The 15496-nt window shown below is 34.1% G+C and overlaps 3 protein-coding genes; all 3 read left to right on the top strand.

Annotated features, from left to right (window-relative positions):
- Positions 1-803: 803 nt before the first annotated feature.
- FFUJ_14597 (uncharacterized protein) lies at positions 804-1436 on the top strand (the record flags this gene model as incomplete). Its single annotated transcript, XM_023576548.1, has 1 exon — positions 804-1436. The coding sequence occupies one exon, from the start codon at positions 804-806 to the stop codon at positions 1434-1436; it is 633 nt and encodes a 210-aa protein (XP_023429720.1).
- A 685-nt stretch (positions 1437-2121) lies between these two features.
- FFUJ_14596 (uncharacterized protein) lies at positions 2122-3808 on the top strand (the record flags this gene model as incomplete). XM_023576547.1 has 5 exons in its annotated part: positions 2122-2309; positions 2361-2921; positions 2970-3040; positions 3089-3126; positions 3173-3808. The coding sequence occupies 5 exons, from the start codon at positions 2122-2124 to the stop codon at positions 3806-3808; spliced, it is 1494 nt and encodes a 497-aa protein (XP_023429719.1).
- A 2056-nt stretch (positions 3809-5864) lies between these two features.
- On the top strand, positions 5865-7491 carry FFUJ_14595 (uncharacterized protein; the record flags this gene model as incomplete). XM_023576546.1 has 3 exons in its annotated part: positions 5865-6335; positions 6386-7087; positions 7174-7491. The coding sequence occupies 3 exons, from the start codon at positions 5865-5867 to the stop codon at positions 7489-7491; spliced, it is 1491 nt and encodes a 496-aa protein (XP_023429933.1).
- Positions 7492-15496: the final 8005 nt, after the last annotated feature.

Genomic DNA, 15496 nt, shown 5'->3' with positions numbered 1-15496 from the left:
TATTCAGTGTTGAAGTGTTTATGGAACACACGACCGCAAGCACAATCGCAAATATATGTACCCCGTTTCTGTATCTAGTCCAAAAGACTCAGTTCCTCTTTAGGACACTCATCTACAACCAGTCGGTTGAGGGTAATGTCATCATAGAGATGTAAGCCACCCGCGGCGGATGACAAGCCCAAAACGACGCGAATTTCCAAGATCAAACTTCTTCATTGTCAAATATATTTCAAGAAATCCGGACTGCTGCAGATCTTTGATCTAGGTATGATTTTCAGATCACAAATGTTGAAGACGAACCTGGGTTGTAATGGCATGTAGAAGTGTGCTGTTCTGCCTTTGTTCGCGGTTTATCAAGGTTAATCCTGAGCCAATTAGTTGAAAATCCTAAACAAGAATGAGTAATGATCATAGTGGGTACGATAGTACGTTCAACTGAACATGCGCTTGTAACCCCTCAACATTACTACAGTTCTAGATAACCCAATCTCTTTTTCAGGTTACCAAGTAGTTGAACTTTGCATCGCTTGCTCACGAACAATTGTAGCTGTTCATTATTTGCTTCTGAACATTACAGCCTCTATTTCTATAAGTACGTAGTCTGCCCCCCAGAGATGCACTCCATTCCTCATCAACTCGCAACAAAACAATAACGGCGTTGACTACAAGACTTTGGATACCTCTTATACCTACGACCAACCTTTGGCAATCTTGCGACAGACCTCTCTTTTCATCAACAGCAGCCTTTTGCAGTAACAAAAACCGTCTCAGTCTACTTCACTTTGCGAAGCCCCACCAACACTATGGATTCTGCAAAGGCTACCCGCACCATTTCCAACCTCGCACGACTCGTCGACCGTGACGAGGCGCTTATCAACGACTGGGATGAAACTCGAGCACCCCGTCGCCTTCTTCCCGATGGAACCTACGACGAGACTCCACGCCTTAGCAAGGTATATGTCAAGGCAGACCCAAGATATGCTGCAGTCAGGAAGCAGCCTGTAATCGGGCGAGCCTTTTCTCGCAACTTCATTGGTAAAGTTCAACAAGCTGCTCAGTTCCCGGTTGCGAGAAACTTTATGATCTGCCATTCGATTCCACAGGACTGTGAGCTTGGGAAGCCCTGCAACCACTGGGGCATCTTGGATGAAGCAGATTGGTACAACTACCCTGAATCCCTTTGTCTCCAGGTCGTTGCTGTGCAGAGTGACTTTGTTGCTCGGGGTCAGAGCGGCTTTGGTTTGGTACACATGTTTGATGACCAGGAGCCTGAGCAGCTCAAGATCACTACTACCCCTGCGTACATTTTCCAATGTCTGAAGCCGGACTTTAGCGTCCTTGAGCGAGTTGGGTATACGGTTGTTTGTTGGAAACTGGTTGATTCTTCTTCTAATGCGGAGATCAAGTGGATGGATCAGTATGGACGTTGTATGTAAGACATCATAGTCAAGTTGGTAGCTAGGGAGTGTTTGTGAGATTTAAAAGGGAGGACTACAAAGGATAGATTCGGGTTTACTTAGTTAAGTTGGCTCAACATAGCAATATGCAATACCCCGAGTGAAGAATTTGAGTTTCATTTGCGCGTAAAGTAGTGAAAAGTAGTAATTACCTTTTGAGCATTTATCGAATCTCAATGCAGTAGACATGAGTAAATGAGGATGGCTAACTTGCACCATCTTCGTTATTGCGTTAATTTGTAGCTATGTGTCTTCGATAATTCCCAGAAAAGAAGTGAGTCGTGGTAATTGCGGATATGAATGCCACAAAAATTATTGGGTCAAGAGCAAATAGGAACATGCTAAGCTTTCGCTAGGCAGTTGATAACAAGGAGCAATGAAACGCTAATCAATCTTAGATGCAGGAGGAGTGCAGCAAAAGAAGGCTTAGCAGTTAGCCAAAGTGCGACGCGAGGATTCTCGTGCTAAATTTGGCTCCTCTTAGCCAATCGGATATGGAAATTGCCGAGCCTCAAGGGCTTACCCTGCACTTCAGAAGTCAGCCATCGCAGGGAACATGATCCTCCATGTTACGAAGGATGGACTGGGTTTAGGTAGATAAATGTCCACCTTTCCTGATTTCTGGGCATCAGAATGACCAGGGCAAAACTGCTCAACCGCCACGATGCATTCCTCGTGGTTTTCATATCCCGTTACAAAACCGTACCCGTTTCGGTGGTTTACTCCTGTGGCTATCGCCGGCGGTTTGATATTGATGGTTTTGTTTACGATCATCAATCTCGCGTCGAGTGCATTTTATCTCAAGCCAATTTTCACCGATGATCCTAATGGTACAACTACTCAATCAATCCGGTAAGTGCAAAGAGTGTCTGCTCTCACTAGCACCCTATTAAATTTGTGCAGGTGGTTCATGAAAGCTCCTCTAAACTGGGACAATAACATGAAAGTCAAGTGCCAGCCCAAAATTTTGTCTGTCGGTGATCGTGTTTTCTCCACCAATCTTGGTTTTCAATATTCCGTCAAGGCTCTCACCTCATCAAACGACGACTCAGACTTTCGAAAGACATATCCTTCCATCGCATATTTGAATAATACTCTCGAAGATTGCTACCTAACAAAAGTCGACATTAATCTCCGAAAATCAGATGCCAGGGCGTCGAAAAGCTGGTGGCTATCTTGGATCACGACATTCACCGACGCTACAGCCTCTTGCAATGTTATGACGAGTGAAGGGCTGGTGAACATTACTCTTGGTGTTGAATACACTGGTCAGAGTGATCACATATATGATTATGTTATTGAAGATGACTACAAGACTCATGCGAGTACCTGGTGGGGAACAAGGTTACTGAATATCTATTTCACGGGTATCCTGACAACCATGTCGCAGACCCAAGATCTAGGGGATGATTCATATTGGATGACGGGAGGCATCACATTCACAACGAACCCGAGCATAGAGGAGTAAGTAATTCCCCAAGAACATTATGTTCATGCCCTGACAAGAGTCAGCATTCGCGACCCGAAGCTGTTTAACCTCGCTGGCTGGTTTCTTTCCTCTGATGGGTTCATCCAAAATGAATGTGAGTTTCTTTCTCCCTACCCAGGCTTCATATACTGACGATCCGCAGCTCTCAACGATACCTCTTTCATAAAGACCGACCCAAAGGTGAGTTTATATCAGCCGTGTGACTTCAAATACTAACAGAGCCCAGAATCAGTTTGTCCCAGTTGTTTGGGAAAGTCTTCACTACACACGGATTCTTCACTCCCTCATCGCCGTTGACCTCGGAAACAAAAACGCCCCCAACCTGCTTCTGGATGAAAAGAATTTGCAATACGCCATTCTTCCGCCCGATGATCCAAATCGCAAGAACGGCTCTTTTCTTAACGGCTCATCGTTAACGGGCCAAGCTTCGCGCTATGCCCAAATCCCAAAGCCAGGAGCACCAATTCCAGCCACGGAAAAGAACCTTGTTCTTCTAAACGAAACATATGACCGGTTCGCCAGTGAGATGGGGCCGCTAGGCTGCAACAATGCTACCATAGTTTCGCAGTACCTCTGTTCTGTGCCGCAGAGTAAGAGTCCAGGTGTCATGCTCTTGGCCATCCTTCTTGCAGATCTTGTGTTTCTGCAAGCAGCATGGGTCATTTATAATTGGATTGCTGGAACAATGTTGTCTGCGTCGCAGATGCAGACATGTCAGGGCTGTGTTGGAGGTCCTGTTCAAATTGCTGAGAAGAATGTGTTTCTGAACCATAGGAAGGCCACGGCGACTTCGGGCAGCTACGTGAGTGTTAGTGTTGATGAGGGGGCTGGCAGTAGCTTGTTAGTGAGGGAGGCTAAGTGACGGGAACGACGTAAATGATAATGATGACAGGGAACTCAAAATATAACCCTAAGAGTGCCTCTTTTTCTATAATGAAGACCTTCTACTTTGGAACACCAAGCTCTGCGAGAGCTGTCTCTGGTCCAGTTCTGAGCCAGCTGTCGATCTCATCTTGGGTTGCAACAGCGATAACACCATCATTCCAATAGCATTCGCCCCAGCCTCTTTGTTGATGGCCGCTCTTCGCCTTGGCAGTACAAGAATTCATCTTTGCGTGAGCAAGAAATTGTGTGGGACCGCAGCATGAGAAGGTGAGCTACTAGCAAGCTCAGATCGTCCTTCGCCAACTCCTGCAACCTTTCTAAGTAGGTCGTTGTAAATGTTAACCAGGTGGTCTACGCCATGTTTCGAGTGTCCAAAGCGATTATAGAACCATTGAAATGGGACATCATATCAGCATCGAGGAAAGATGCAAAGCTATTGTTCGGATTTAGAATCAGCTGCATATGCTTGTGCAGTCGACTGCATCCTCCATCTCGTCCACAGTTGAAAAATGCGACATAGTCTTCACCCATTGTACTCAAAACACTCCATGCCGCTGTTGTATCGTCCCTGTTCAAAGTTTCGTATTGCCTTTGGTGGCCATCTGAAGTCAGAAGCATTAGGTGAGGACTAGCGAAGCAGAATTTGTTGGCGACCAGGACATGCGACAAAGATTAATCGCTCGTTGGTTCATGGTTAGAACTGTCAACGTTCTCGAATCTCCAAAGATGGACAAATCACTCATCAAGGCTAAATTCTACAGCCTCGTCCAAGCGAGACTGGTGTTTTACGACCAAGAGCAAAAGACCGTCGAATACTTGGATAGAGGATTGAAGGTACAGGCCAACGACTGTACAGCCTGGCGCATTGTACTGACACTCTTGACCGCAGTTTCAGTTCTTCTTACTGAAGCTCTGTCAAAGAAGCTGACGATCCAAACAGATAGAGCGCAGGCACAGCAAAATAACGAATCGCCCCAGCAGAATCGAGGCGGGGGTGATATCAGCACCGCAGGTTATGAGATCTGTGACGTTGGCAGCACGCGAAAGCGTTAAAATAATGCACCGGGATATATTTGCACCAGGCGCATATTCCACGTCGCTCTTATCATCATCATGGCCCATCAGTCTATCTTATACTCCTTATTGAATTACAGAGGCGTGTAAACTCCTAAGCCATGCCAACAGAATCATACAAACCAAATTTAATATATCACGTGATAACTGCGTAGTTAAATCCGAATCTCGATCACGGATCAATGATCCTCCGTGACGCACTTTCCATATAGGGCAGGGGTGAGTGTCCACACCTCATGGGCTTCCTCTTTTTAAAAGTTCATCTTCACTCTACTTCGGTATCTCGGTTTTTTGCCCCCTTCCCTTGAAAGCATCTACCTGATTGACTCTTGTAACCTTATATGATGACATTGTGTTCGTTCCCAAGAATATCACGATTGTCGGCCGTTCAAAAAGCACAGACGATGTCGGCCCGAGTTAAGCAATGGCAGACAATGAATCGATGGGAATAACGCAATGGACACTCTAGGCTTGACCTAGTGAGTCCGGAGTGAATCGTTGAGTGATGATCGCATGGATCAATTCCTCTTAAGATAAGACAATTTTAGCTCGAGTTCCTCGTATCCCGACTTATCAATCTTATGGTGCACGGTTCGCGTCCATTGGCGTTTGGCGAGGCTCAAGTAGAACCCGTAAGGTGGGTTCTCCAGTCGAAAAGTCTCACCACTCCTGCCAGATACGGTCAAGGATACTTCTTCAACCAATCCTTTGGGTTGAGGTAATTGTCTAAGCCCACGTGCCAAGCTGCCAAGCTCGATGGACACAACCTTGTTCCACTTAAAGCTCCATCTGATAAGCTTAAACAGGTCAAAGTTGCCACGAGGTGGATTTGCCAATCAGGCGAAGTCGGTGACACAAAGGGTTTGGCTGCTAGAGTGCAAGTATATAAGGAAAAGAAAATGTCCAATAAATCTTTTGTATTTTCGTGCTCTTTAAATCTCCTGCAAACCCCGGACAGCATGGATCAGAGCCCAATGAAGGACGATGCGCCAGACGGCCAAAGACCAGTGATGACTGACATCAACGTCACTGAAGTGGGCAACCCGGCCTTTGATCACCTGCGGATTCCCGCCAAGTACAAATGGACTGCACTTTGCTTCGTCGTTGCCCTCCCAATAGGGCATACCTGGACAGGCTCAGCCCTAGGCCCACTCAAGAACACTCTGCGAGAAGAACTAGACATCAGCAATACTCAATTTGGTGTTATTAGCAGTGCAGATGCTTTTGTCAACACCATCTTCCCCATTGTTGGAGGCCTGATCCTGGACTGGTGGGGTCCTAACATCGTCACGCTATTCTGTACAAGTTTTATCCTTGTAGGATCCGTTGTTGCGGCTGTTGGTGTCCAAATCGGACTTTGGAGGTTGCTTGTTTCTGGGCATGTCCTCATGGGCTTTGGTATCGCGGTTTTAGATTCCGCAACGCAAAAGGTATTCTATTCTCTTGCACATCACATGGAAAAGTACTAATAATTGTTAAGTTCTTCTACCATTGGTTCGGCGCTTCTGGGCTTGCCTTGGCGTTTGGGCTAGAGAGTGCCATTTCTAGCACTGTCGGCCTCGTCTCTGGCATGGTCGCCATCCCAATCCGAGATCGCACGGGCTGGTATGGTTGGACGTTCTGGATCCCTGTTGTCTTTTGCGGACTTTCTTTAGCTATGAACATTTCATACGTTTGCTTCGAACGATTTGTGGTCCCGACAAAGTACCGGTTAACCCCAGGTCGCGACGCAGCAATCATTGAGAAGCATCTGACGATTAAGCGCAACTTCTCCTGGGAACTTTTGCTGACTCTGCCCTGGGCATATCTTATGCTACCAGCCACTCAATTGCTACAGAGCGGCGCAGCGGGTGGATTTAATACCAGCTCCGCCGACATCATATTCCTGAAGGGGTATACAGAGGAAGTAGCTGGCTATCTCTCGACAGCACAGAGAATTCTTCCGATTGTTCTGAGTCCAGCGCTGGGCTTGGTTATAGATAAATATGGCCATCGATTTCACTATGTCGCCGCGTCTCCCATCCTATGGATCATCGCTTGTTCTCTCCTAGGCTTCACGGACGCCCATCCTACCGTCGCCCTAGTTTTCTCCAGCTTAGCGGGGGTTATTAACTCGATGCCATTGCAGATCTGCATACCTCTCTTGGTAGCTGATCAAACCAAGATCGGTACTGCTTTTGGTGTTTGGAGAGCATTCAATAATTCAGGCTCAACTATTTTAAGCTCAGCGACTGACCAAACATTAAGTACTCAAGCTAATACCTCTAGATGGATGTTATATTTGGTGTTCTTCAAGATGGAACCGAAGACAACGGTTACTACAAGGTTCTCCTTGTTGCCATTGGCATCAAAGCTTGGGCTTTTGTGTTGGGTGTATCATATATCATCGTCGACTACAAACTTTTAGGAAAGGGGATGACTATGACGCGAGTCCAACGTGAGGCGAAAGAAGCCGTGATCGAGGATTGTGACGCAGATCCCTTAACTCGCAGGAGGTCGAAGCCTTGGTTCACTGCTTTGACTTTTGGCCTTCTGGTCGCTATCATCGCGAGTGCATGGGCAGTCTTCCTTAAATACCTGATCTGATGATTAGGTAAATGAGATATTAGTACGTCACGTCACATGGATACAACCCTTCCTGTCCAAGGACATCTTGGTTGTATTGTAGACTATGCTGTATCAAGCCTTACTGCACGGTATACCGTGTTCAATTGGATGCAAGCCTGGAATGTATATCGCTAGGTGGTTCAATGTTGCAGATCATTGGTGGAGGAATTTGGTTCGGTTTTGGTTCTTTTACCCTTGTAGTTGCTTCCACGACTATGCACGTTAAGAGGGACCTGGTGTTTGATTCGTGGTATCCTCACTTTGCCAACGTCTAAAGGTGTCATAATGCTTCTTATCGATAACCATACTTAGAGCTCATTCACGTAACAGTCTACATAGAAAACGAGGGGAAGCTTGGTCAGTCTAGACTGTCCCAATTTTGATCTGCATCCATCAATGAATCAACAGCATGCTACCTGACTCCTCGCCATTGTGGATCTAACTCCAATGGTCAGTCTCTACTTTTCAAACTCTTCAAGATAGCTAAGTAACGCTCGCCGCAAAAATTCACCTTAGAGCCTCCGAACGAGGCCACAATTTTCAGCAAGAGTGCTGAAAAAGCACCTACAGAGATTGTAGGCTCCAGTCAGACACTGGAATGGCGTTGTTACTTTTTAAGAGTTTACGAAGTCAATCAGAATAAGAGAAGCGATACACTGCAGATTATAATGCATGTAATAGGAGAGGTGTTATACCTCATGGCACTAAAGTCTATCTTAAGGGTATAATAGACATATAGAAGATTACTTATTAATATAATTAAGTAATTACTATATAGGTTTAATAGGCCTAGAGGTTAAGAATTAAATTTAGTATTATTTATATTTAAGAATATTTCCTTTTAAGAATATTATAAAATTATATATAACGTGGTTAATAAGCAAGCGCTCCAGATAAGCAAGCGCTCTAAAAATCCCTTAACCTTATATCTAACTATTTAATTCATTAGTTCTTAACTATTTAATATATTATAATCCTTAAATAAAGCTAGAATCTTTCTTACCCTTTAGGCCCTTTAAAATAATCTAAAATTAAGTTTCTAATAGGCTATAGATATCTATAAAGTTAGCCACTTTACTTTATATTATTACTAAAATAGTATTTAATTATAATATAATTCTATCCTAAATTTATAGAGACTATTTAATTTAAAAGAGAAAATAATAATTTAATTTATTTTTAACTTAAATTTATAAGAATTTTCTTTATAATTATATTTTATAGAAGAAATAGCTAATTCTCTACTAACTAACTGTAATATATTACCTATTAGTAAGTACTAGATTTATAACTTTATAAAGCAATAACTAAAGCTAAAGATATATTTATTTTAAAGATATAATTATTAAAAAGCTAAATATAAAGATTTAACTATTATTTATAGTTAATTTAGGCTTATATAAAATATAATTATAAAGTATAGTATTTAATTAAATAATATATAGAACTTTAATAAGACTGGCTTTATAATAGGCCTTATTATAGCCAGAATAGCTATTATAGGTTTAAAAATATAAAAAAGGTTAAAATTAATATAGCCTAAAAACTAAAAATAGATTACTATAATTTAAGTAATTAATATAAAAGGTTAAATAATTATACTATTTATTATTAATATAAATTAATATTACCTTATTAATTAATATTAAAAATATAACCTTTTATTAAATTAAATTATTATAATAAGTTAAAATAAATAAATAAATAATAAGCTAAATCTTAAGTAATTAAAGTATTTTAATTAATTTATAATTAATTAATTAATTAATTATTATTATCTCTTAATTCTTAATAGTTATAAAAGCTATTACTTAACTAATTTTAAAAGATATTATAAAGAAAATAAAATTATTATACTTTATATATCTATATATATATTTTATTTACTTTAGCCTTTTAATATTAAGTGTAATGGTTATAGGTTTTAAATAGAAAACTTAATCTATATTAGGTTTTATATTTATAGAAATATAAGGCATATATATTAAGCTTAGCTTAGTTATTATATCTCTTAATAATTAAGTAATATATATTAGGCTTATTAATATAAAGAAGTTTTATTAATAGCTAGTAAGCTAATTTACTAAAAGTATAAATAAGTATAAACTATATACTACTGGTTATAAGGTATTTAGTGGTACTTCCTTTAAGGATTAAGATATTAACCTTTCAGTCCTAAATTAGTGTTATTATATTTTAGTCCTATCTTAACTAATTAAGTTAAATAGACTAAAAAAAGATCTATTTAGTCTAGCTTTAATTAGTAGAGGTAGTAAAGAATTTTATAAGGTTATATATAATATAACTATAAGGGTTATAATATAATCTTTTCCCTCCTTTAGGTCTTATCCCTAAGACTATACTTACTTACCGTTTCTATTAGTTTATATCTATAAGTACTAACTTAAACTTATTTCTATTTGCATATATCTTATTAATTACTATATTAAATTAAGTTTTTAAGAAGAGATATATAAAAACTTCTAAATTTAGTGCTTTTATATAATATATTTATAAATTTAGCGATTTTATTATACTATATTCCTATTACTTTTATTAAGGTCTTATATATAAGGCTATTAATAAGCAGTCTTATTATTATGGGAACTATATAAATGTAAAGGTGGTTTGTAATGGTTTTAGTATTATGTCTTTTTGTAAGTTTTGTTATTATTTATTTAGATTTTATATTAATTTTCTATAGTTTTAAAGAATATAAAGAAATATAAGAAGTTAGAAGAAAATAAGTAAAAGGCTAAAGAGGCTCTTAAAGAGGCTATAGCTTATTTAGCTTATATTTAAAAAATAAAGTATTATCTTAAGAAGTAAGGTAATAAGTTATTTTCTTATAGGATATAGTCTCTAGAGAAGTAGGGCAGTTTCTCTATTAAGTAGGCTAAGTTATTAATTATTTCTAAAGCTTAGTCTTATAGTGCTGTAAATTTAATTAACTGGAATTCTATTTTAGTAGATATTCTTTTTATTAATTCTATTATTTTTAATAGAACTTTCTTAAGAGTTGCTAGGCATTAATAAGGTGTTTTAGTGGTTTTTATATATTTTTACTTTTTAGATAGTTTTTCTATTTAATTAAATACTCTCTTTTGCCGTTTTTTATTTATATTTCCTTAATTGCTTCTGCTTTATAGAGTTTTAATCTATTAATTTCTTTTAGTTTGCTGCCAATTTTAATATAAATTATATTATTTACTAATTCAAGTAGTAATATATAAAAGATTTTATAAAGTCTGACCTTTATTAGTAGGTCTAACTTATAGTTATTTTTTAAAATCTTTCTAATAACTCTATAAGGCCTAATATACTTAAAATCGAGTTTATAGCTTAGTTATTTTATAGTAATGTTTTTTATAGATAGGTATACTATATCCCTCTCTTTAAAGGTTAGCCCTACTATCCTTTTAGGGTTATAGTACTATTATATTTATTTATTAATAAACTCTAGTTCTATTTATAGCTTATTATATATATTTTTTAAGTCTTTACTCTTAATTATAGCTGCTAGGTTAATAATTTTAGTTTATTATGTATTATAGTATACTATTAAGGTATAACTGAAGTTAGTATTAAATAGTATAAGCTTTATACTTTTATTATAAGTAGTGTTATATGCTAGTTAGGCATATAGTAGCTTTTTAACCTAATTGTTCTGTTTATAATTAATATAATACTATAAGTATTATTTAATTACTTGGTTTATTTATTTTATTTATCTATTTACTTAAGGTTTAAAGGCAATTATAAGTTAATAGTTAATTCCTATATAGGCTATTAGTGCTTATTAAAACTTATTAGTAAATATTATGCCTCTATCTATTAAGATTTCTTTAGGTAATCTGCATTTCCTTACTATTCTATTATAGAATATATAGGCTATAACTTTTATATTTATAGATTCTCTATAGGGTAGGTAGATTAAGAACTTTATAAGTCAATCTATAATAATTATAATACTATTATAGAAAATGCCGGTTAAGGGTTCTTCTAATAGTAGTAGCTTTATTATGAAGTCTATTATAATTAAGCTCTAAAGTGCTTCTATAACTTTAAGTAATTATAGTTCTCTGTAAGGCTTATATTATTTTACTTTAGTTTGTATATATATATTATATTATTTAATAACCTTATTAACTAATATTCTTTTTACCTTATACCCTTATTATAGAAGTCTTTTTAGGGTTTTTATTATTCTCTGGTATCTATATATTAAGTAACTGTAAAATTCCCTTATAAATTCTTCTGGTTTTTCTGGAATTTCCTTAATTTCTTTAGTCTATATTTATTCTAGTATTTATATTAGTTATATAAACTGGTATTCTCCCTTATCGTTTTTCTTTAGGAGTTATTTTATTATTTTAGTTATATTAATATTATAATTTAGTCTTCTGCTAATTGTATTTACTTTTCTGTTATTTAATCCTTTCTAGTAAATAATTATAAAGTTAAACTTATATAGGTATTTAGTGTAGTATAATTATTATTAGTTAAGTTTTTATATTATAGTAAAGTATAAAATGTTTTAGTAGTTAGTATAAACTTTAATTTAGTATATACTTCTTATAAGGTAATATTTAAATTCCTTAAAATAGTTTATAATTACTAAGAATTCCTTATTGTAGATAAAATAGTTAAGTTCTGCTTTATATAACTTATATAAGTAGAATGCAATTAGGTGTAGTTTGCCTTAATTATTGCATTAACCGATCTATCCTTTTAGTATAAAGTCTAATAAGTCAGTCTTAAGTTCTATTTCCTTATTAGGGTTAAATATAGTCAGTATAGGCTTACTAAGGATTGTATCTTATAGTTATTTAAATGCTTTTTAGATATTAAGTGCCTAAATAAACTTTTATTCTTTCTTAATAAGTTCTATTAGTAAATTCACTATTTTACTAAAATCCTTAATAAATTATTAATAGTAATTAGTAAAACCTAAAAAGCTTTATACTTCTTTAACTGTTTTAGGTATTAGCCAGTCTACTACTATTAAGATTTTCTTTTATTTTATTTTAATTTCTTTAGGTATAATAATATATCCTAAAAAGTCTACTTCTTTTATATAGAAATAACTCTTTTCTAGTTCTATTAGTAAGTTAGTATCTTATAGAGCTTTTAAAACCTTATAGATATATTTTTTATATTCTTCTTTATTACCTAAGAAGATTAAGATATTATTTAGGTAGTATATTATAAAGATATTTAAGTACTATTAAAGTATATTATTAATTATCTATTAAAATATTATAGGTATATTAGTAAGTCTAAATGGCATTATTAAATACTTAAAGAGTTTAAACTTAATTCTAAATGCTATTTTTTACTTATCTCCTTCTTTAATGCAGATTAGGTTATAGGCTCCTTTTAGGTTAAGAGCAGTAAAGATCTATTTTCCTTATAGGCAGTCCTTAAGTTCTATAATAAGTAGAAATAGGGTTTAATCCTTAATAGTAAGGGCATTTAACCTTCTATAATCTATAATAAGTTATAGTTTCCTATTCTTTTTAGGAATAAATATTACTAAAAATCCTACTAATAATATAGATATCTTAATATTTCCTTTTGCTAATTCTACTTTTAAGTATTCTTTTAAGGTATTAAGTTCCTTTTTATTTAGATTATAGATTTTCTAGAATAGTAAGTCTTTTAATTTAAGCTATATCTTATAGTCTTAGCGGCTATACTATAGTACTTTTATTTTAAGTTTTTTGCTAAATAGTTTTTTATAGATATAATATTCTTTTAGTATATTTTTAAGTTAGTCTTACTGTTTATTCTTCTTAAATTCTTTTTAAATTTATAATTATTTATTTAGGCTATATAGTTATATTTTAAGGAGCCTTAAGATCTATTTATTTTATTATTTCTTACCTTTTATATATTTATACTTAACTCCTATTAGAGGTAGTAAATTCTTTACTTTATGCTTATCTATACTGTCTTTATTAGTTAGGGTTTAAGATCTCTTATTATTTATTATAATTATCTTATTATTATTATAGGCATTACTAAAAAAGGTAATTTAGCCAGTCCTTTAGTTAATATAAGGGTTCTTCTTTTATAGCTAATTAATACCTAAGAGGATATTAACTTCCTAATCTAGAGGAAGGATATTAAAGTCTATTTCCTGATTTTTTCCTTAGATAAAGACCTTAAGGTGATTAATCTTTTAATTAATAATTCTGTTATTATAATTAAATAGTTATCCTTCTGTATTAATTAATAGGTAAGGTCTCTTTTTCTTTCTTTATAGTAGCTTTAGCTATATAACTATTTTTAAGTTAATAAAATTTCATTTAGCTTTATAATTAATTTAAGCGTTTAGCTATTTCTCTTTAATTTAAACTTTTAATATTAGGCATTATAATATAGGATTTTTATATAGTCCTAATATATTTATTAGTTTAAGTTATTTTTATCTAGTTTATTAGCTTATTTATAGTTTAGTTATAGATAGTATATAACTTTTCCTAATATATCTTAATGCATTTACTTACAGTTACTGTTATTATATCCTTCTCTATTAGGGCAGTTATTAAGAAATTCCTTATTAAATAGCTATTATTAGTATTCTTCTTTTAACTTCTTATCTAAGGTCTTATATTTGCTTAGTTATTTCTATCCTAATGGGATATCTTATATTAGGTATAGGCTATCTGCCTTCTATTAGCATTAAATTTCCTTAGCGTCTTCTAAGCTAGTATTATTAATTAAGGGTTCCTTTTAGAGATATTTATATTTTCCTTAGGTGATTTTATTAAATTCTCTTTCTATATCTTTAATAATCTTTATATTTTCTTTAAGTCTTTATATTAATTTATTAACTTTATATATTTTTCTATAGAGTGCTATATTAAATTAAAGTTCTGCTACTTTAAGGTAGTTATACTAAAGGTATATTAAGTATCCTTTTATTTCGCTTATTAAATAGGGTTTATTATTAGGTATTCTATTTATAGCTATAGAAAAGCAGTTATTATTTATTTTATCTAGCTTATATTATTTACATTAATAATATTTATATAAAACCTAGGCTATTTTGTTATATTGAGGGTATATTGGTATTATTTATATATTGTCTTATAGGTTAAGAGTGGGTTTTAGGTATAGTAGGTTTAGTGCGTTATTAGTATAGTATGCCTTAATATAAATTTTAGTTCCTATTTCTATATTTTAGTATTCTCTGGCTTCTTATATGCAGATATTTTCCTGTATATTATATATCTTTAGGCCGTCTTTATTAATCTCTTTTTTATAAGGTTACTTCTATTTTTATAAGATCTATTTATCTTAGTTATAGAGATATTAAGCGGTTATTCTGGCATTCTTGCCTTTATATTCTATACTGCAGGAACTTTATTATTTCTTCTGTTAGAGTTAGTCTTTTGCTTTGATTTTTTACTTTTATTATTCTTTCTTATTTTAAAGTATTATTTTAATAGAAATATTATCTATTAGTTTAGATAGTTTGCCTAATTCTTTTATATTAGGGATAATAGCTTTTCCTTTTTTAATAACTCTTAATATTTATAGTTTTTTTATCTTTAGTTATTTCTTAAGTTCTTTAAGTTTCTTTCTATCTACTTCTTTTTTTTATTTTCTTTACTTTTTATTAAAGTGTTCTTGCTTCTTTAGGTCTTATATATATTTATAGTATCTCTGATTTTATAGCTTATTTTATTAGATTCTTTTCTATTTAAGTTCTTCTAGAGTGTATAACTTATTTTTCTTTTTTAGTTTCCTTTCTTCTTTAGGTTTTAACTATATAATTTTACTTTTTCTATTAAATTATCCTTTATATCTACTTTATATTATTCCTAGTATTTAAGTTTATATAGCTATTTAAGGTTTAAGCTATTATATTAGTTTTAATATTTACTTACTGTAGTTTAGATCTTATAGTTTCCTAGGTTATAGATATTGCTATACTATATATCTAAATTAGTTGCAATTATAGTATTTATATTTA

Source organism: Fusarium fujikuroi, chromosome FFUJ_chr04, assembly GCF_900079805.1.
Source record: "Fusarium fujikuroi IMI 58289 draft genome, chromosome FFUJ_chr04".
In the NCBI taxonomy this organism is placed as follows: Eukaryota; Fungi; Ascomycota; class Sordariomycetes; order Hypocreales; family Nectriaceae; genus Fusarium; species Fusarium fujikuroi.
Note: the sequence above shows the minus strand (reverse complement) of the source record. Positions and strands in the feature narration are given on the sequence as shown.